Here is a 23728-nt window from a genome sequence, read left to right as displayed (position 1 = left end):
TTTCATACTTTCCTAGCCCAGGCATAACTAAGCAAGAAATTGCTTCTTGGTTCTCATCTTGTGGCCTCTTGGAAAAGGCGGGGTGATCTGTGTGGTTGCACTGGGGTTAGTGAAAGGTTAAGAAAGAATGGGAAGAACTTGGTTTGAGGAGCTGGGTTCAAGTCCAAACTCTACCAATGACTAACTTGCACAAAGTCACTTATTACTTCTCTGGGACTCAGTTTCCTTGCCTGTAAAATGAAGGAGTTGGACCAAATGAATTATTTCTGAGGTCCCTTCCAGTTCCAATAATTTATTTTTCTATAACATTGGCACCTAAAGATGCAATAGCCTCCTCTTGTTACCTACTGTAGCACTTGAGTGACTACTAAGTTGCTGAAGGTAGCAAAGAAAGGCTCAGCTGGACTGACAGTGGGATGCTAATGAATCTTGCACCTCATTTTGCATCCAAGCCCACAGTTCTTAGTTTGAGGGCACCAATCAGAAATGATTAATTATATGTTTGTTGGTTTATTTGGATAAAGATCTTATTTATCAACATAATTTTTTTCTGGGAATTCAAAGGAGAAAATATAAAAATCTCAAGGCTGTATTTCCTCTTGGTAAAGAAGTGGAGAGCTTTAGGTATGGAATATGGCATATACAGCCAAATGCAGTCAGTTGTTTTTATTTCACTGCTTTTGTTGTTACGAGAGTGAGTTCAAAGTAGGGAATTTTATTGGGAAGTGGCTATACTGTAGAAACAAGAGGCATCAGTAAAACTTAAAAAGAAGGAATTCTAAAGCTGAATAATGTGTTTAGGGCTATTCCTGGGCATGTATTCATAACTATAAATTAAGAGAACCCAAGAGAGCCAGTTTGCAAATGTGTCGCTCAAGGCTCGAGGACACATGGGCTACAGACTGGTTTTATGGCTTCTGTATTGATTTGGGATTGGAGTTTCTTATTACACTCGGGACCTGCTTTTACAGTACAAACAGCTCCTACTTTCTGTCCTTGTCCATGCACATAATGATTGCCTTTGTTCCAGACATCCCATGGGGGCTCTTCCATTGCCCTTCCTTCTGGCACTTCTCCCATAGTCATGGGAGATGGTCTTTGGTCTAGTGATCAGTACACTTGACTAGGAGCCAGGAGGTCTGGATTCTAGTCCCAACTCAGTTATTATGGCAAAAAATTTCACTTCTCTGTGGCCTTGATTTCTTCCTGTGTAAAATGAAGATGTTAGACTCTATAAATTTCTAAGACCCTTTCCAGGGCTTTTTACATAATAGATATTTAATAAACTTGGAATTGAATTCCAGCTCTAAATTCTATAGTCCTATATTATCTATAAGGTCCTTTCTGGTTCTAACAAAGAATCATAAAATTGAAAGGGACCTCAGATTCTCTCATTTTATAGACGAAGAAATTGAGGGCCAGGGAGGTGGACTAACTTGACTTAATATGACATCATATATTATTCATTTACTCATTCAACAATCACCCACAAACCTTTATTTCCTTTCTTCCTTGAATGCTTTCCCTCCTCACCCTCCTCTTGAAACCCATAATTTCTTTCAATATTTGGCTCAAGTACTAACATTTGCATGGTCTTCTCAGCTGATAGCCATTCCTCTTGTCCTCTCCTCCCCAGATTATCTTGCATCTGTTTTGAATGCATTTTATATATAACTATACATGGGCATCCCCATGTTTGAATGTAAGCTCCTTGAGGGCAGGGACTATTTCTCCACTTACCTAGCATTTTTATAGCTCTTTAAAGTTTGTAAAGTGCTTTATAAACATCTCATTTGATCCTCACAGCAACCTTGGGAGATAGGTGCTCTTATTATCCCCAATTTGCAGATGAGGTAACTGAGGCAGACAGTGGTTAAATGACTCATTGAGGGTCACATAGACAATAAGTACCTTTGGCTAGATTTGAACTCAGGATTTAAAATGTTTTGTTTTTGTCTTTGTATCCCCAGTGCTTGGTCCATAGTCAGATCTTAATACATGATTATTGATGCATTTATTTATAAAATACCTACTTTGTAAAAAGTACTACTTAGGTAATGGAGATATAAAGATGAAATAAAACATAACCCCTCCCTTCAAAGACTTTACATTTTGCTGGGTAATTTGAGGCTGAGATGAATCTGTGAGATCTTCCCCTTGTTTTCATAGGAAGCTGGCCACTTCCAAAAAGGATAACTGTGCCAAATAGTCCATCCTTCCAGTGTTTTGGTAAATATTTCTGACCCATTCCCAGAGTATCTTTAGTCAACTTCAAGGGGATATTATGGAAATACTGACAGTTTTACAACTTAGCAAATGGAATTCATTTTTATTCTCTTTCAGGTAGAAAGGCCCAAATCCTATGTAATAAACTCCATGGGCCATCCACATAATTTTCATCCAAATTCCTAGATGACAGGTGCTGAACATTTAGGCTTCTAGTTCATCCACCAGAGTGCCACAGCCTAGCCAGCACAGGTGTCTTGTCATCAGTCCTGTCTCCCTTTCCTATCAGGAACAGTGATCCCTAATTTAGAACTTCACAGACTTTGCTTCCTATTCACCCCCGCCCCTACCCAATTAATCTATTCAGTTTGGGTTTTTTCCCTTGGAAACAATTCCCTGTCTGGGATCAGAGGGAATGAATCAAGCTTTACCTCAGCCTTCTATAGCTAGCTGGTCCCAGACCATCCAGCCAACTACCAGGACACCAAGGCATTCCTGGTTGGTGTTGGGCTCTTAATACCTACCATCCTGCGCAGAAACTACTTCCTCCTACCTCCTCTTTTCTTCCTTTTAATAACCAAATTGATACAACCCCTAGAAGTAGCTAGGTGGTGCAGTACACAGAGCACTGCACATGGAGTTAGGATAGACCAGAGTTCAATTCCATCTCAGGCATTTATTAGTTATCTGACCTGGGGCAAGTCACAACTTCTGACTGACTCAATTTCTTCATCTGTAAAATGGAGATAATTATAGGATCCAGGATTGTTGCGAAGATAAAATGAGATAATAGTTGTAAAGCATTTCACAAAAATTTGCCTTGTGCAAATGTTAGTTATCATTATCATCACCATCATTACCACCACCCACATCATCATCTTAGAAAGGCCAGGACAATTGGCTGGCCTATGTTCCACTTAAAATTCCTGTGACTGCTTAAGTCAAAGTTTCCTTCCCTGGCAGCCCTGCTCGGTGCCTTTTCTATTCCCTTAGCAGAATGCAAATTCCTTCAGGACAGGGACTGTGTTTATGTACCCTTGTGCCCAGACCAGTGTCTGGAATAATGACTGATTGATTCATTGAAAGTTTATCTAAAGAACTGGCAAGTGAAAATAAGTCTTCTGAATCTGGAAGAGAAAGCTTTCCCTCTTTTCCTTTCTGACAACCCTCCTGGCCTTTGCCTTTTCCCAATTCCTGGATCTTTTAAAGCTGAAGCTTTGTTCTTGTAGAGAGCTTAGGAATTTAGGTAAGACTTGTTAGGTAGGTTGGTATGTTTGAGATGGGGAAGGGAGTTGATGGGTCATTGCCATTCGATGTCAGGATAAAAGAACTCGAGTTTTTCTTACCATTTAATTCATAAATGTACAATTCCTTCACTTTAAAGGTAAGGTCTTTCAAGGGAAGGCACCAAAAAAGCATTTATTTTTCAAGCTTCTTTATGTTACAGAATTGTTTCTAAACAGAGAAGCAAAGCATGCTTTCTGTGGGCAAATAAAACTTTGTTAAAAGGAAGGCTTTTAAAATAATGTAATCATAACAAAATTTTTGCTCGTGTATGGTATCTTTAGGGGCAAATAGAACAAAGGCATCAGAAAGTATACTACTCCCCATAGCTGGGAACTATTATTCTAAATATTAAATCTGAACTTTCTGTTCCCTCTTTTTCAGTAGTAAGTCACCATTTATAACATACTCATTAGATCATCAATCTTGAGTGCCACAAAATTCCTTTGCTAAAGGCATGAGGACTTATGAAGGAAGAGACTGTATGTAGGCTGGTAATTAATCACAGGCACAGAGAGCAGACTCCAACTTTGTTCTACTCAAGAGTTGTTTCACTTAAAGATGCCTCAGTACTGGACACTCATGTTATTTAACCAGGTCCCTTCTTGTTTTCTGAGAAGCCTCTCTAGTCTCTTCTGCCAATACCCGTTGTCTGTTTTCCTCCCTAGAGTTTTTTATAAGTAACATAGGCCATTGAGAAATGAGGCCCCTTTTATTTTCTTCAGTTCTTTCTATGACCTAGGCAAACAATACCAAAGCCTTATCATTCCCCTGAGTTTTCTTTAAATTTTTTTCTTTATTTTAAATTTATGGAATAAATTAAGCATTTCTATAACATAGTATGATAAAAAGATGATTGTACATGAAACTGCATATCTATTATGTACAACTTGCTATTCCTTTAAAAGATATCATATAAATTTCTTTTTCCCCTTCCCCCTCTACTATAGACATGAGTCTCATTAGGCAAAAATATGTATACATATGTAAAATCATTCTACGCATACTTTTATTTATCAGTTCTTTCTCTGTATGCAGATAGCATCTTCCTTCATAGGTCTTTTGTGGTTAATTTGGGTAATTATAATAGTCAAAATGACTTATTGGCTCTAAGTTATTCTTAAAACAATATTGATATTACTATATACCACCTTCTCTTATTTCTGTTCCTGGCTCTCTTCATTATTTTGTGCAAGTCTATTCATTTTTCCTAAGATCATCAACCTCATCATTTCTTATAGCACAGTAATACTCCCCTGAGTTTTCCAGTGGGTTCTCCAGTCTGGTAAGACCATTGGAATTAGTTTTAGAAGCTGGGTTCCCATTTTCCCTGCCATTAACTGCTTGTATTACTTTGGATAAGTTACTTAGATTCTCTGAATTTCTTTCTTAATATGTAAAAGGGGGATGAAAATCCATATAATCAATCAATCAATCCTATCAAGTACCTACTATGTGCTAGGCAACTTACCACAAACATCAAATGAGAAAAATGTTATGAAACTCTCTGTAAGCCATAAAAGGGATTGTCTAAATGTTAGCCATTACCTTTAAATAACCTATCTTTCACTAACCTCTCATTTGTACCTTAGAGATTATCTAATCTAAGTGCTCATTTTAAAGAGGAGAAAATTAAGGCCCAAATAGTGATTTACCAGTTCCTGAGGTTATTGTCAGGGCTGGGGCTAGAACCCATGTCCTCTGACCCTATAAGTCAAACCCAAGGTTACATGAATAAGTTTCAGATCTGAGATTTGAACCCAAATCTTCTGATTTCAAAACCAGACACTGCCCCCATCTTGATACAAGCCTTCATTACCTCAAGCCTGGACTATTGCAATAGCCTGTTGGTTGGCCTCCCTCCCTATTTCAGTCCATTCTTCATTCAGTTGTCAAATTAATCTTAAAGTGGAGTTCTGAGTATGTCACTCCCCTATTTAATACATTCCAGGGGTTCCCTATCATCTACAGCAAAGATTCTTAAACTGTGGGTCACAACCCCATATAGGGTCATATAGTTGGATGTGAGGGTCATGAAAGATTTGGCAAAAGTAAAAGGTTATGTATACCTATTTTATATGCCTATATCCATGGAGTCACATAAAAATTTCTTGGGAGAAAAGGGGTATGAGTGGAAAAAGGTTTAAGAAGCCCTGCTCTACAGGATTAAATATAAAATCCTTTTTGGGACATTCAAAGTCCTTCACAAACTGGCTCCTTCCTACCTTTCTAGTCTTCTCACACCTTTGCCATCCAGTGACACTAACCTCCTTGCTGTTTCTCGAACAAGACTCTCTATCTTTAGACTGGACGTTTTCATTCACTGTCCCCCATATTTGGGATACTCTCTCTCCTTGTCTTTTCCTCTTCACTTCCTGGCTCCCTTCAAATCTTAGCCATGAAACCCCTCCTTCCATGAGAAGTCTTTCTTAAGTCCTCAACTCTAGTAGCTTCGCTCCATTGATTAGTTCAGTTTATACTGTATATATCTTGTTTATACATAATTGCTTTCATGTTATATCCCCATTAGACTGTAAACTCCTTCAGAGCAGGGACTATTTTTTGGCCTTTCTTTGTATCCACAGAACTTAGCATAGGGATAGGTACATAGTAGGTGCGGTGCTTAGTAAATGTTTATTGACTGACTAACTAGCTACCTCCCTTCATACAATTGTGTCCTTGCATATCCTTGTCATCACTCTAATTTACATGTCTAAGGGCTCATTTATATAAAATATACAGAAAGTCACTGACATTAGGAAATCCAAGGAAGGAATTTATTAGAAATTTTCTTTACAGACAAGAAAGGATGAGGAGGAGGGAGAAGGTAGACAGAGAGAACTCCCACAAAAAACTGGAATGGAAGAGGGAGGTTCAAGAGGATGCCTTATATCCTTGTACCTATAGTCCTAGGCTAGCATCCTTCCACCCCCATCCCCCAAGCCTTCTCTCCTACTGGTTCTAGTAGAGTTGTCTAGGAAGAGTCGACGTCCCTACAAAATATCCTGATAGTTACCTGAAGCACAGAGAGTTTACAATTTGTCTGTGGTTATATACTAATATGCAGTCAGAAGCAGGGACTGACCCTAGGTCTTTCTGACTCCAGGCATACCTTCTGCCCATTACAGCATACTCCCTCTATGAACAGCACAATAAGGACAAGAAATCAGTTTCATATTGAAGAGCAGTGACAGTTCGTATATCACTAGATAGGAAGAAGTATTCCATCCTCCTTGGCTTACCTTGCATGAGTTATCGCGGCTACCCATTCATCACAGTCTTTAGCATCTTCTGTTCTCAACTCTAGGGTTTTCTGATTCTCATGGTTGAAGTTAACTGTGAAATAATGCTGTTAAAATGAAATAAAAAGATCTTATGATTACCTGGTTACCCTCATGAGTAGCATTTCTATTTATCTCTCAATCTATCTATTTATAAAGAACTCACTGCCACATTATCTAAGCCCCCATCCATTATGCATGATCATTTGAATTCTGTTTTATTTGTCAGTTTAAAACTCTTGCTTGGGACTTGTTTTGTAAAATGTAATGGAACTGATGCTTAGGACACATTGTGAGAGGGAAACAGAACCCACAAAGCCACACTTACCAACAAATTGCAAACAAGCAGGTTGGGAATGCTGTCAAATGTTTCAAAAAGAGTATAATGGTGGAAACAAAGGAGGGAGCTATAGTGGGGAGGATTCCATTTTGGAAATTTGACTTAATTATAAACTAGCTTCTTTTCATTGTCTGTATCTTCATCATAGAGTGTTTGCTCATTCCCTTGCCTTGCTGTGCTAGGCACTTTGCAGAAGAATAGAAGGGCCATTACTCTTTTACCGTAGGAGTTCTCTTGCCTCTAAGATAAAACACATACTCCTCAACTTGGCATTTAAAGCTCTCCACAGTCTAGCTCTACACAACCTTTGTAGACTCTACTTTCCTGGACTATGTGTCATTCACCAAGCTTGGCTCCATACTTTTGCTGAGGTGGCAATGCCACAGTGGCATTTCTCATACCTAAAAGCACTCTATTTTGCACCTGTTGCTCTGGTTTGTCTCAACCTCAAGGAATAAAATATCCATCCCAGGATAAATTTATCATTTCTTTATTTTTTTTAAAGTTTAATAAGCATTTTTATTTAAAAATTTGAGTTCCAAATTCTATCCCTCCCTCCCTCTTCCACTCTCTCTGTGGAAGTAAGCAATCAGAGGTTATACATATGCAATTATGTAAAATATTACCATATTATTAATTTTATATAAGAAAACTTGAATAAAAGAAAAAAATGAAAGAAAGTGAAAAATAGCCTGCTTCAGTCTGTGTTCCATCAATATCATTAGTCCTTTGGGATTGTCTTGGATCATTGTGTTGCCGAGAATAGTTGTCATTCACAGTTCTTCACTGAACAATATTGATGTCACTATGAACAACTTTCTCCTGGTTCTGCTTACTTCACTATACATCAGTTCATGTAAGTCTTTTCAGGCCTTTCTGAAATCATGCTGCTTATCATTTCTTATAGCACAATAATATCCTATCACAAGCTTATACCACAGCTTGTTTAGTCATTCCCCAACTGATGGGCATTCCTATGATTTCCAATTCTTAGCTTCCCCCAAAAGAGAAACTATAAATATTTTTGTATAAATAGATCTTCCTCTCCCTGTCTTTTCAGATGTCTTTGGGATATAATCCTAGAAGTGGTATTTCTGGATCAAAGGGTATGCACAGTTTTATAGCCTTTTGGGCATAGATAAACTCATCACTTCTAAATTTGTCACCATACTGCTAACTCAAGCCTTGATTGACACCACCTCCTTCAGCCTCCTTTTCCCTCTGACTGGAGGAAGGAGTACTAAACTCCTGCCAGTATCTTCCTTTATAGAGGAAAGGAACTGGACTCTTAGTTCACTCCAGTTTTCATCTGCTGTTCTGCCTGGTTTCAACTCCATGGAACAAGATGCCCCTACCCCAGGTGCCCCATGTTTCCTCCACCTGCCCCCCAGTGCTTTCCTGTCTCCTTTTATGTGTTGTCTTTCCCTGTAGATTGTAAGCTCCTTGAGGGCAGGAACTGTTTTTCTTTTTAACTGTATTCCAACCACTTAGTACAGTGACTGGCACATAGTAGGCACTTAAATGTTGATTGGATTCAGATGGATTCCCTCCTTATCTACACCTGTTAGAATCTCTAATTTCCTTTAAGGCTCAATTTATTTGCTATCTCTTATCTCTTCAGTGGTTCATGGCTAAGAGATAAAGTAGATAGAACATTGGGTCTGTAGTCAGAAAGACCTAAGTTCAAATGTGAAGTCAGATACTTACTAGCTGTGTGACCCTGGGCAAGTGACTTAATCTCCATCTGCCTCAGTTTCTTCAATTGTAAAATGCATAATATAATACCCCAAGAGGTAGTTGTGTGAATTATACGAGATAATATTAATAAAACACTTAATAGTGCCTTGTACAAAGTATGCACTTAATAAATGCTTGTTCCTTTCCTCCTTCCTTAATGCTGTCTCCCTCCTCCTCAAATTATTGTGCATATGCCCACATGTACATATAAAATATCATTGGTAAATTAGGGCCTAGATATTTAAAGCCAGCAAGTCTTCCTTCTACTCCTCCATGTTGTCTGTCTAGCCCTCTTGGTTAAGCTATTGCTATTTGCTAAAATGGTGGCGACTGCTTTTCAGTTACCTATTTTCAACTCTTGGGTCTGCCTAGTGGTTCTATCCTTGGGATTCAGGGGTGATTGGTTAATGGGTCCTTTGTCCAATCCTGTTCATCTGCAGTTATTTCCTTTAAATCTTCTTCATAGTTTTCTTTTGGTTGAAGTTGTAATACTTGGAAGTGGTTGACAGTAGAAGGGTTAAAATGAGACCAAGGAAGATAGATATCTACATTACTTGGATGCTTCCAAGTGCTGTAGAAAATGGAAGGTATTAGGCAGAAAATGTCTTTCTGTACCCTGAGTGTTTTTCTTTTTTTTAATTTTTAGTGGGGCAATTGGGGTTAAGTGACTTGCCCAGGGTCACACAGTTAGTAAGTGTTAAGTGTCTGAGGCCAGATTTGAACTCAGGTACTCCTGACTCTAGGGCTGGTGCTCTATCCACTGCGCCATCTAGCTGTCCCTGAGTGTTTTTCTAAACCAGTTTTTGGTGGTGAACTTGATTTCTTATCTTTTGCTTTGAGACAGAATGGTGTAGTAATTAAGAGTGTTGGACCTGGAGTGAGGAAGAGGGTTCAAATCCTGCATGTAATACTTCCTGGCTCTGTGACCATAGAGAAGTCACTTAACTGCTCTCAGACTCAGTTTCCTCATCTTGTGAGATGGGAGTGATAATATCTATACTACTTACTTTACAGGATTGTTGTGAGGCTCAAACAAGAGTGTTTCAATATGCTTTACAAATGTCATTTGTTACCATCATTATTATTCTACTAAATTCTGACACAGACCAACAATTCCTGTTAGCAGAGGGCTCCAGTTCATTGAGTGCCAATTAACTGAGGCTTTATTGTATTACTATGAACTTAAAGGAGTTTGAAGCAGTTTCCCTAATGTTACCTCTTCCTTGTAAAGTAGGGAGCAGCAAACATTATTATGGAAATTAACATACATTGGACTAGAACCTGAGACTTCATTTCTAGTTCAATGCTTCTCCCTCCCTCTTTAATTATACTCTGCCTGTAGCTAGAACAGTATTTCAGAATTCGCAATTACTAGCAGTTAATGTCTTCATTTTATGGGTATACCATGTAAAAAGGAGAATGTTTCATATGTAACTTGCTGCTTTTAATTACTGGGATGTTTAATGTCCATAGAAACAGTGTGGAATAGTGGAGTACTGGGAGTTGGGAGATGTGGATTCTGATCTTTCCAACTTGAAATCTATGTTCCTCTGAGTTTATGTAGGGAAGTATCCTGGCCTTGAATGGTAAATAGAGGTCTGATTTGGGGGTCAAGAAGACCTGGGTTCAAGTCCTGTCCTTGATACACACTAGTTAGGTCATTAGGCAAGTCATTTAACCTTTTTTATTTTTTTTGTGGGGCAATGAGGGTTAAGTGACTTACCCAGGGTCACACAGCTAGTAAGTGTCAAGTGTCTGAGGTCGGATTTGAACTCAGGTCCTCCTGAACCAGGGCTGGTGCTTTATCCACTGTGCCACCTAGCTGCCCCACTTAACCTCTTAATGTCCCAGACAAGTCTCTAAGACAATGGGTTGGTTACAAAGGCATTGCCAGTCTGCATTGGTAGAGGGAACTTCCACACTGGGAGTTTACCACACTAGATGAGATCACAGGGGTAGGTTTCCCTCACCTCCTTCCCCCTCTTCCCTAAAATCCTATGAACTAATTGTGTGACTGTGGTGGTTGCCAAGCCTTGTCAATTGTACCTCTACAATGCCATTTAACATCTCTTTCCTTTCCATTGCACTTAGCACAATGTTTGGCAGATTGTTGGCATTTAATAAATGTTTATTGAATTGAATATAATTAAAATAGCCCCCACCATAGTTCAATCCCTCATCATTTTTTGCTTGAATTATGGCAATGACTTCTAATCAGTCTTCCTACTTTGGGTCTCTTCCCTGTTAGATCTAGCCTCCACATAGCTGCTAAAAGAATTTTCTTTAAGCACAGGTCTAACCATTTCACACCCCTGTTAAGTATCTTCAATGGCTTTCCTTTGCTTCTATGAGAATATACAACCTCTTCAGCTTGGCTTTCAACATTCTTCACAATCTGACTCCAGTCTTTCTGTTACTAATTGCTTCCTTTCATACAGTCTAGATTGCAGCCAAATTACCCTGCTTGCTCTTCCCTACTGGCTAGCTTGCTTATCCCTGAACTTAACATTCCATCTCCAACCTTTTTGCCCTTGGACAAGTTATCCTGAATACCTGAAATCCTCCTCATCTCTTCTCTTTAGATTTCTTTAAGACCCAACTTAGATAACATCTATGAGCAAACCCGATTTCTCCTAAATATTTAGGTTCATTTGTTTTTTCCCCCTCACAAATTACCTTTTGTGGACCAATATTTATAAGTATTCCATCTCCTCCTTCCCCCCAATCACAATGTAAACAGAAATTCTTTTTTGCCTTTGTATCCCCAGTGACTAGCCCAGTACTTTACATATAGTAACAATTTTTATGGAATTAAATTCGCTCCTCTCTGGACATCAGTTTTTTTAAAATCTATTAAATCTATAAAAAATTTTTTAAATCTATAAAATGAGGAGTTTGAAGTAAGTGGTTTGTAAAGTCCCTCTCAGTTCTAATGTCCTCAATTCTTTGGCTCATTATTGATTTGTATGATGCTTCAATGATGGATCAATGGACCAATGCTGGATCAATGATGCATTTTTCTTCTCTTTTTTTAGTGAAGGAAGGCAGGGAACTTTAATGGGTATAGCTGAGTGAGAGAGGAAAAGAAACAGGTTCCTGATTGAGTTCTACAAACCTGTCCAATTGGCTCCCCCTCCCCCCATTTTGTCCTTTACTCAGTAAGCATATATGAAATGCCTATATGCAGAACACTGGGCTAGATGCTAGGCAATATGCAAAGTTCAGATAAGACTGTTTCCTGTCCTCAGGGAGCTTCTGATCTAGCAGAGTACATTCTTACAAGAATAGAACTGAAGCTTAGGTTTGGGACTACATTGTAAGGCCCAGAGAAATCCTTCCCTGTATCATGATGGTTCAGCACCCAGGCACCAATCAACATCAGCCTAGGATACTGTGTGTAAACTATATTTAGCTCCTGTTGACATTTACTGTATTCATGTTAATTGTCAGTCACAGTGGAAGCCAGTGTGTGCGTTTGGGTTGTTTTTCTACTGTTCATGTGTCTTTCGATTGTTTCCTAGGAAACAGATAACTGGGGCTGTGTAATGAAATGTCAAATACAACACAGAATAACTGAACTAATAAGGAAACAATGGGAGTATTCACAGTTGACTATTAGTTCCTCTGCTTGGCAAAGAAGCAACATAAAAAAACCCCGTCTCTGCAAACTCCAACAGTTTGCAGGTGTCTGACTAATTTCTGCTTGTCCTCATCTTTGAAAGGTCTCGAGGTAATAGAATGGCTGCTGATGTGTAATTGGGTTATGGTTAGTTACTATGCCCCCATGTAAACCAAAATTTCATTCCAGATCAAGTAGGATGAACTCTGATGCAGTCTGGGTAAATTCCCTTGAGGCCGGGCCACTAGACAGAGTTTCCAGGGCAACAGTTGCTCCCTCCCTACAGTGTATAAAAAGTACTGATTCTACCATAAGTCACTGGGAAAATGCTGAGTTGCCCCTAGTGTCTAGCACAATGTGTGGTACAGTGGATAGAGTATTGGACTTGTATTTAGGAAGATCAGAGTTCAAATCTAAACTCATACACTTATTAGCTTAGTGGCCCTGGGAGAGTCACTTAGCCTTTATGCCTCAGTTTCCTCCTCTGTAGAAAGAGCATGATAATAGCACCTATTTCCCCGGGTTGTTTTGCTCATAAAATAAGATAATGTTTATAAAGAACTTTGTGAACTTTAAATCACGTAATCTACGTAAATGCTAGTTATTGCTATTATTATTTCAATTCCTTCTGCTCCCCCTGACTGTTCTTCTTAGTCATGTGATCTTTAACATGATCCTCATTGTTCTCATGTTCAAAATGAGATAGACTAGATGATCTCTAAGGCTATTTCTGATCAGACATTTTTATGACTCTGTGACTTTTTTTCCCTGTGTGTTCTCTCTTTGAAGAAAGACTACCTTGTATTTCATGAAATACTTTCATCCTGTATCATAGCACCCTCTCAAACATACTTTCTCTAGGAAACATTACCTCATCAAGCAGAACAAAATGAAAGAAGAAGGGAATTCCATGAAGCCTAAACATAGCCATTAAATGACATTCCCCTTCTCAACCTACCTCCTCACCCCCTTCCCCACTTTCCCTAACATCAAAGATCATAGTTGTCAAACTTGATTCTGATCCATTATTTAGAAATAAGGCTTCCCAAAACTTCAGGGTTGGGGAAAGAACTTATCCTCTGCATGATTTTTGGGAATAGGGAGGAAAATGTCAATATTTTCCATCTCCTGAACAGTTCTACTATGCAACAACTTCATCATGAACCCAACTCCTAGCACATTACCCTCATAGAAGATGGCGGAACAGAGAAAAGAAAATGGCAAGGGTGGGGAGAAGTGTTAAAACTGACAAATATATGCATCTTCAAATTCTCCTTTTAGGAACCTATTGTAAATACCAGAAAAGTAAGTTTGTAGGATTCTGCAATTTGGACTTCTAGGCAAACATTATGAGTCAAAAGTTGTACTTGGTTTTGTCCAGTCTTCATATAGTCACACCCCATGGGTATTCTAAGCTAGGTAATTACTAAGTTTAGGTTGTCTTTCATTTGCTTAGATGTTCTCTTTTGACCTTGTCAACTCAGAATCCTATTTCCTCCTGTTGGGGTCCCACTTTATAGACCTACTTACTCTTAGGTTTTGGAGCTGGAAGGAGTCTTAGAAATCTGGATCAGAAAAGATCAGTTTATGTTCCAATCCTAAAGAAGGGCAATGCCAAGGAATGTTCAAATTACAAAACAATTGTGCTCATTTCACATGCCAACAAGGTTATGCTTAAGATTCTGCAAATTAGACTCCAGCAATATGTAAATCAAGAATTACTCGAAGAACAGGCTGGTTCTTAAAGAGGCAGAGGAACTAGAGACCAAATTGTCAGCATTCACTGGATTATGAAGAAACCAAGGAAGTTTCAGGAAAAAAGTCTCCTTCTGCTTCAATGACTACATTAAAGCTTTTGACTGTGTGCATCACAACGAAGTGTGGCAAGTCCTCAAAGAGATGAGAGTAACAGATAATTTTACTTTTCTCCTGAGGAAGCTGTATGTGGGCCAAAAAAAACCAGTTAGAACCAAACATGGAACAACTGATTGTTTTAAGATTGGAAAAGGAGTAAGACAAGTCTGTGTATTGTCACCTTATATATTTAACTTATATTCAGAGTACATCATGAAAAATGTCAGGCTGGATAAATCAAAAGCTGGAATTAAGGTTGTTGGGAAAATACCAACAATCTCAGGTATGCAGATGATGCCACTGTGATGGCAGAAAGTGAAGAGGAATTAAGCAGCCTCTTGATGAGGGTGAAAGAGGAGAGGAACTGGTATGGAATTTAATATAAAAAACCTAAAATCTTGACAACTGGTCCCATCATTTCTTGGCAAATAGAGGGTGAAGAGATGGAAGCAGTGTCAGATTTTGTATTCTTCACGAATTTGTGTGTCATCCTTGCACAGGGGCCATGCTAATCTTCTCTGTATCATTTCAATTTGAGTATATGTGCTGCCGAAGCAAGCACCAGATTTTGTATTCTTGGCCTCAAAGATCATCGCAGGCAGTGATTGTAGCTATGAAGTTAAAAGCCACTTGCTTCTTGGAAGAAAAGCTGTGAAAAAACTGGACAGCATACTAAAATGCAGAGACATCACCTTGCCAACAAAGGTCCATATAGTCAAGGCTAGTATTTTTTCCAGTGGCAATGTATTGCTGTGAGAGTTGGACTATAAAGAAGGTTGAGCTTCAATTGATGCTTTCAAATTGTGGTGCTGGAAAAGGCTTTTGAGAATCCCTTGGACAGGAAAGAGATAAAAATCAGTCAATACTTAAAGAAATTACTTTAGGATATCCACTGGTAGGTCAAATACTGAAGCCTAAACTTAAATACTTTGGCTCCATAATAAGACAGGACTTTTTGGAAAAGACCCTAATATTGGGGAAAATAGAAGGCAAAAGGAAAAAGGGATAGCAGAGGATGAGAAGGATAGTTATTATCATGGAAACAATGAACATGAACTTGGACAGACTTTGAGAGATAGTGTAGTATAGAAGGGCCTGAAGTGCTATGGTCCACGGAGTCATGAAGAGTTAGACATGACTGAACAAAATGAACAAATCTAACCTCCACATTTTCTAGAGGAGATAACTGAGGCCTAGAGAGGTTAAATGAATTGCCCCAAATTATACTGATAGTGAGCAGAAGGGTTGGAACTCAGAACCTACGTCTTCTGATGCCAAATCTAATGTTCTTTCTTCCATGCCTCTAATTTCTATTCTCTCTTTTCTCCCCACTCCAAAGCAAGATTCTTCTCTAAAGCAGGTGGAGCAACCTAGCCTATATACTTGGACCCTGGTCTTATATGTCCCTCCCCTGGCCTAATCTACCTACCCTGTTAACTTCACCTATAGAATGAGAGAGTCAGACTAGATGACTTTTGAGATTCCTTCTATCTTTATTTCTATGATACCTGCAGGTTCTAAGCATGTTCAGCCTTAAACAAGGATGGTAATATTTTGGCGTTCTTCACTTTAGTGGGGCAGCATGTTACAACATAAAGAACACTGAATTTGGTGTTCTGTTTTTGAACTCTGATTCTGCCTTACTACTTAAATTTAGGTAAGTCATTTAACTTCTAGTCTAGGACTTAGTTTCCTAATTTGTAAAATAAAGGGGATAGACAAATTAATCTTTAAGGTCCTTTCTAGTTCTAAATCTATGATTTTTTAATTAGGTCCAAATTGGCTTTTCATGTGATTTCTCAATTTGAGATCTTAAAATAGTTCTGGCAAAAATATGATCAGAGGAATCGGCCTTCAAGTACAGAATCCCTGGAAAATCTTAGAGCTAAAAGAGTTATCTAGTCTATGAGTCAGGGTGGCTTAGTGAATAAAGAACTGACCTAGGCATCAGGAAGACCTGGGTTCAATCTCACTTCTGTTCATTTATAGAGATAATGAAATGAGTTATTTTGAGTCAGTATCATACATTGTGTGACTGGGGGGTAGATCCTTTACCCTCTCTGTACCCCTAGAAAATTCTATAAATTACAGAGTAAATATTTGTCTCCATTGGGAGGAATTTCTTCATTGGGAGCTCTCAATACCCAATAAATCATAAGTCTTGCCTAAACAAAGATGTTATCCAATCCAGCATCCTTGTTTTTATAGTTGAGAACTGCCTATGAAAAGTATAGCTTAAAAAGTAGAGCTAAAACTATAACTTGGGTTTCCTGACATCCAGGCTAATTTTCTTTCCATTACATTATGACTTCCTCCTCCCCACCCCTATCTTACTTTACAAATGGTGCCTCTATCTATTAATAATTGATTCAGATGCAGGTCATAGGCAAGCTCCAAGAATGGTGAGGAGAGCACAGCTTTATTAGAGGAAAAAGGCATTTTTACCAGCTCTAAAAGACACTGAATGTTTCTGTCCTGAAAAACAAAAAGACCCTAAGTTCCCTGAGAATTACATACATCATTTCACCCACCCTTTTGGAGAGGAAGCCAACTTTCAAGTGGTGGAACAAATCTGTTCTGATTTGAAGCCATCAGCTGTTGAGCAATAATACTCAGGAGATCTGAGGACGGGCGAAGCACTCTCCAGTTTCCACTAACTCCAAAGCTTCGGGAGCAGAAGATGATTGAACATAGTTATGGACTGAGAATTAGACTAAACACCACTTTATCCACTCTGTGACCCTTGGAAAGTCCCTGAACATTCTGTACCTTTCCTTTCTTCAGCTATGAAGTGCCCTTTTTCTTCTCTCTCTTCTCCCTTTCTCTTCCCTCTCAGTCTCTCCCCTTCCCCACTCCCCTCTCTCTCTCCTCTTTATTCTCCTTTTTCCTCCTCTCTCTTTTATTTCTTATTCTCTCTTCCACTCTTTTCTTTGTATTCCCCCATCTCTCTGCATCTCTTTCTCTGTGTTTCAGTTTCTCTGTTTCATTTGGGTATGAATATATTTAAAATGAAGCAAAGCTGGTGAGTAGTGGTATCCAGATGAAGTTGGTTATAGTCTTCCGATGAGAACCAGTATCATAAATTGAAAGCCTGAGCTCGCTTTTGCCTGGAGGCTTCTCCCTCACTCATGCAAGGCTGCCCAGACCCTTGGGCAGAGTTGCTATCTACCTCTTTTCAAGAATTCCCATCTCTTGGTAGGACCAAAGCTCTAGAGTTAGAAGGGAGCCTCTGAGACCATCTTATCCAACTCCCCTTATTTTACAGTTGAAGAAACTCAGCCCAAAGGAAATGAAGTGACTTCTTCAAGGTCACAAGGATAGTAGGTGCCAGAGATACTATTTGAGGACTCCAGATCCATAACTGTATATTTTCTCCCATGAGGCAATGGGCCACAATTACAACAATAGTGACAACTTCTTGTTGTTGTTCAGTCATTTCAGTCATTACTGACTCTTCATGACCCCATTTAGTGTTTTCTTGGCAAAGATACTAGAGTGGTTTGCCATTTTTTTCCTCCAGCTCATTTTACAGTTGAGGAAACTGAGGCAAACAGGGTTAAGTGACTTGTCCAGGGTCACATGGCTAGTAAGTGTCTGAGGCTGGATTTGAACTCAGGTTTTCCTGACTCCAGACCTAGCACTCTATCTACTGTGCCACCTAGCTCCCCTGGTGAGAATTAGAAACAAGGGTAAAATCCAAGAAGAAAGGAAGGAAAGTGAGGTATTAACTCATACGGCAGAGGGGAGAGAAGAGAGTGAAAGAAATCATGAGAGAGCTAGAGTGAGGGAGGAGAGACTGAGAGAAAGTGTACGTGTGTGAAGGGTACAGATTGCTCATTAACAAATGGGATTCAAAAGAAAGCTATAGAACAGATTTAGCAGAGGGAGAAAAAAATTCCTTTGAAGAGACACAGAGAGGAGGAGGAGGAGGTTCAGTTACAGAGACATGACTCAGCAAGATAACAATACTTGGCAAGCAGTTCTCTGAGGTCACAACAGTACATCAAGCTTGAGGTTAAGGACCGATGGGAAGAGGGAGAGGAAGCTCTTATGATTTCTCTCCCTCCAGACATCTATGGGAAGAAAGGGCTTGGGTTTTCACCCTGCTAAGAGGCCAGTTGAAAAATCAATTAATTAAGACATAGACTATTTTCTTTTGGATGCATTAGAGTGGAACATGTTTCCTAGAACTCTCTATAACTGAGTAGTGCCAACACTAATAAGAATAATAGCAGGGGCAGCTAGGTGGCACAGTGTATATAGCACCTGCCCTGGATTCAGGACGACCTGAGTTCAAATCCAGCCTCAGATACTTGACACTTACTAGCTGTGTGACCCTAGGCAAGTCACTTAAACCCAACTGCCTCACCAAAAAAAAAAAAAAAAAAGAAAAGAATAATAGCAGACATTTATGTTGTCCCTTACAATTTGCAAAATGTTTTATTGGCATTAGTTTATTTTATCCTTATAACAGTCCTAGGAGGTAGGTCTTATTTTTATCTCTGTATGATTTTATAGATGACAAAACTGAGGTTTAAAGTGATTTGCTCAGGTTTATGCAACTAGTATTTGTGGGGACAATTGAACCCAGGTCTTCCTGATTCCAATTCCAATGTGCTATTCACTCAGACTCCACACTTTATAGCTGTATGACCATGGGCAAGAAAATTAACCCTGTTTGTCTTTGTTTCTTTATCTGTAAAATGAGTTAGAAAATGAAAAGGCAAACCACTCCAGTGTCCTTGCCAAGAAAACCCCAAATGGGGTCAGGAAGAGTTGGACACAAGTAAAACAACTCAACCACCACCAGTTCCAGTACCGTCATCATCATCACCACCATCACCACTGCACCATCACATAGTTTCTAGATAGATTTTCCTATGAATACAAAAATTCACTTTGATATAAAGAAAATAATATGTCTTTTTTTCTTCCCAAATATTTTGTCTTAGAGACAGCTAGGTGGTGTAGTTGATAGAACCCCAAACCTGAGGTCAGGAAATCTCAAGTTCAAATCTGGCCTCAGATAATTACTAGCTATGTGACTCTGGGCAAGTCACTTAACCTTTGCTTTACTTTCCCCGACTGTAAAATGGCAATGATAATAGCACCTACCTCCCAGGATTGTTGTGAGGATGAGATGAGACAATATTTCTAAGTGCTTAGCACAGTGTCTATGACAAAGTAGGCACTTAATAAATACTTGTCCCCTTCTCTTTATATATTTGGCATTCAATGACTATATATTAAATACTATGGATAGAATTATGCAGGGGCATAATGTTAACCAGTAAATAGGTTTTTAGGTAAAATTAAGAAGGGGGATCATTAGCATTTTAGAAGAGCAAGAAAAATTGTGTATTAGATTCAATTCAATAAAACTAATCATTTTGGCAAAGGTAATTTGCAAATTCTATAGCACTTTATAAACCTTAAAGTACTATGGAAATGCTAGTTATTATTTTTTTTAATGCAGAAAACTGTATGAGATGTTGGGTAATATTCAAAGTTTTGATTTCTGTCCTTATGAATCTTATAGCCTAGGAAGGTCATATTCAGGACTGTGTTGGAACCAGGAGAGCCGATTGTTAAATTTTCAGTGTGAATATTTACATCTTGGCAATTTGCAAATGTTACAAATCAGGGATTGATTTTGTTGTTGCTGAGGGTCTAGAGTTAAGAGAGTAATGGAAAAATGTTAGCAATTCCCATTAAACTTAAAAGTATGTCCTGAATACATTTTTCCCTACCCAGAGAGCTAGGTGTTAAACATTTAAGCACCATATTCTGTATATGTTACATATAGAAATAATTATAATATGGGATATTATATGATAAGTGCATAGATGTGGAGTTTCAGTACATGTGGGGTTAATTAATCTTTTAGGCACTTTCCCTGACATACCTGTGCCCTTACCAGGTATTTTTCAAAGGGTAGTTCCTGGCATTTTAGGCTTATAGGAAGATTAGCAATTTACCATGCTTTCCTATATCATGCCTTTGAACAAAAATGTGACCTTTTGATGAAGATGCTGGAATATGTCTTTTTAATGTTACATAGTAGAAAGAGCATGAGATTCAGTTAGAAGACCTATGTTTGAATCCTTGTTCTGCTTTTCTGTGATTATGGGACCTTGGGAAAATAATACATTCTTTGGGTTTCAGCTCTGACATTCAACGATCCTGTGATTCCCTGTAGATTCACCTTGTTTTACTTTGTGGTCAAAACCCTTCGGATAGCTTGACTATAATACTTCCTAGTGGAATGTAGTCATTTTTACTGCTTACCCAAGATAATCATGAGAAAGAAGGCCTTCGTCCTTTTTGAGGCAGCAAAATCTTTTTGCTGCCTCCCTCTCTTTTCCTTCTTTCCCTCCCTCCCATCAGTTATTTCATTTTTCCTCTACCTATGTTCTGGGTTTGCTCTGTTCCACTTCTAATTTGACTCTCCTGAGGCACAAACACTGCCCTCAATCCAGCTGGTATAGGGCAACATTATACATTTGTGGTCTAGGGTCCTCCCAGCCATATGCGACTTGTGCTCTATAAAATCTTATTTCATCTCTCTAGACGTGAAATAAACAACCTTCTCCCTCTTCTGTTTCCCTTAATCTATATAGGATTGAATGAATGAATAGCCCCTGCCAGCTTGCCCTAGCAACCACTTAGCAACTGGCTTCTTTAGAAATTGCTTTAGATACAGAGTTTAAATTAACCATATCCTTTATAACAGAACAGGCAAATTAACTGGCTTCATCACAAGCACAGATAGGGAATCAAGTCAAGAAAGGGTGGGGAGAAAGAGGAAAATATTCTGGAATGGTGTGAAAAGAATAAGAAATTACTTCAGGACCATAACTACCCTGAACATTTAAAGGCATTTCTCCACTTCCCAGAATCCTAGATTCTCAGAGTTGGAAAGAGAGACTTCTGAGTGTATCTAGTGCACTATATTTCTGAATAAGAATCCTTTTGTCAGTTCAAAGAGGGTTTAGGCTATGACAGGGGTGGTCAACCATGAGAACCAGGCTGCCTTAGCATTGGGACAGAGTCCTGAGGATTGTCATAAAGGGTGGATATTGATGGGGTCTGCGACATACCTCACAGGAGAGAAAGCAGAGGTTGGGGACCAGCCAGCCACTTCAGGAATAGTGGGGTTGTAACTGGCAGTCTTTCTTGGTAGTCATTTCTAATCTCTTATGACTTTAACCGCAGCATTGATCAGCTTGTCTAGAAAGGGCAAACATAGCAGGTACTATGATTATAGAATCAGGGATTGAACGTTCAAAAGGACTCTTGAGATGATTCTCACTCCCATTCACTCATTTGACAAACAAGGAAGCCAAGTGATTGTGCTATGTCAGGAGATCTGGAAGAAGACCCTCAACACCTTGGGTGCCATGTATGAAGTGTGACCTGTATGACTAAAAGGAATACCCACATTTATGATATCCCAGATTCATCGGAGGATGAAAGAAGTAATTCTCTGTGAAAATACTGGATTTAAGAGTTAGGAAACATCAGGGTGTGATGGTCCTAGATGGCTAGAGTGTGGAGTATGATAAGAAGAATAGTGGGATAAGTGAAGCTTGGAAATCAGATGGTAGACTTTGAATTTTAGCTTGACAGATTTGGGTTGGATTTTGTCAAGAAAGAGATACATGGGGGCAGCTAGGTGGTGCAGTGGATAGAGCACCGGCTCTGGAGTCAGGAGGACCTGAGTTCAAATCCAGCCTCAGACATTTGACACTTACTGACTGTGTGACCCTGGGCAAGTCACTTAACCCCAATTGCCTCACGCAAAAAAGAAAGAGATATATGATTTGTTTGGAGAGAGGCAGCAACAATGATTAGCATGGATGCAGGCCTAGGATAGAGGAGAATCCTGGGTTATAATCCCAGCTCTGCTCATGAACTATATGATGTTGGGCTAGTTCCTTTATCTGTTTGGTTGACAGTTTCTTCATTTGGAAATGTGAGGTTTGGGCTAGTTGATGCTGAGGTCCTTCCCAGTGCTAACATCCCTTCCATTCTAGGGTGGAAACCATAGAAACACTTCCAGTCAAAGGAACACACAGGAGGGGGAGTTGGAGAATTTGGCAGATGTAATGGGGGCAACAGAAACCAATCCTCATCTGTTAAAGGGCCAGGAGAAAAGAGAGATGTGCCAAACAAATCGAGCAAAGCTATGTAGGAGGGTGCAGGAGAGTGGGGGAGGGATAGAGAAATGGCTCTGGGAAGGTTTGGAAAGAAGAATACTTTTAAATGACTGTTTAGGGTTAGCTAAAATGCTGATAACAAATGTCAGTAGCATCCTTTTCTCCAAAGTCTCAACCACAACATGTGTTTTAGTAATGTTGAGAGAAATAAGATAGGCAATGCAGCATAATGCAAAGAGAACCTTAACTAGGAAGAACTGGGTTCAAATCCTCACTCTAACACATTGGATGCTTGATCCTAGGTAAGTCACTTAACTTCTCAGTGATCTAGGTAGCTCTAGAATCGTAAGTAACAGAGAAGATAACTTCCCTTGGTAGAGGAAATCTTTTCATCTGTGAGTTTCCTATGCTGATGAAATCATAGATCTGGTCCATAATCCTGTTCCTTGAGAGAAACAATAGCATTTCTTCTACCTAGATCCTTCTCCACAGACCCATCAATATCAACCGTTTATGACAATACACTGAAACCTATAGATGACCAGCCTTCTTTAGTGTGCTTGCCTTTAATTGTCAGCCAATAGACACAAGTAGCTCAAAGCAATTTATTGAGATGACATAAAGACAATGCGAACAAAATATTCTGCCCATAAATCTGGGGTGCACTCTCCCACAGTTACACAGAGTATCAGTGGGAAGGGGGTACACGCATAGGCTATTCTAGTAAAGGGGATAGACGTAGAAAATATATATGGTGCCAAGGTACCTCACCTCTGGCACTGCTGTACCCAATGCCCTTTTCCTTTTTTTGTGGTATACTCATGCTTCTCCCCCTGGGTTCAGTGTTGCTGCTGGGCAGATCACTCAGCAGAGCTCATTGGACCTGTTCTTCTTGGAGGCTCAATTACTAAAGCAGTCGGATGGTACAGTGGATAGAGTGCTCAGCCTGGAGTTAGGAAGACCTGAGTTCAAATCAAGATTCAGACAAGTTCTAGCTGTGTCACCTTGGGCAAGCCATATCACTTCTGTCTGCCTCAGATTCTTCAACTGAAAAATGGGGATGATAGTACCTACCTCTCAGGGCTGTTGTGAGGATCAAATGAGATAATAAATGTAAAGTGCTTAGCACAGGGCCTGGTGCATAATAAGTGATATATAAATGTTATCTACCTACTTCTTGATCAATAATAATAGCTAACATACACACATATACATACATATACACACA

The 23728-nt window shown here is 39.2% G+C and overlaps 1 protein-coding gene and 1 non-coding gene across 2 annotated transcripts in view; both read right to left on the bottom strand.

The window, feature by feature from the left end:
* RASGRF1 (Ras protein specific guanine nucleotide releasing factor 1) overlaps positions 1 to 23728 on the bottom strand; it is a 219042-nt gene that overhangs the window by 151347 nt on the left and 43967 nt on the right. Inside the window, exon 2 of the mRNA XM_043981671.1 lies at positions 6753 to 6859. Coding sequence (XP_043837606.1) covers positions 6753 to 6859 — 107 coding nt within the window. The remainder of the gene's footprint in view (positions 1 to 6752; positions 6860 to 23728) is intronic.
* LOC122744817 lies at positions 14797 to 14903 on the bottom strand. Its single transcript, XR_006355160.1, has one exon. It is a non-coding gene; the product is annotated as a U6 spliceosomal RNA (small nuclear RNA).

Source organism: Dromiciops gliroides, chromosome 2, assembly GCF_019393635.1.
Source record: "Dromiciops gliroides isolate mDroGli1 chromosome 2, mDroGli1.pri, whole genome shotgun sequence".
In the NCBI taxonomy this organism is placed as follows: domain Eukaryota; kingdom Metazoa; phylum Chordata; class Mammalia; order Microbiotheria; family Microbiotheriidae; genus Dromiciops; species Dromiciops gliroides.
This window is presented reverse-complemented; position numbering and strand designations above follow the sequence as displayed.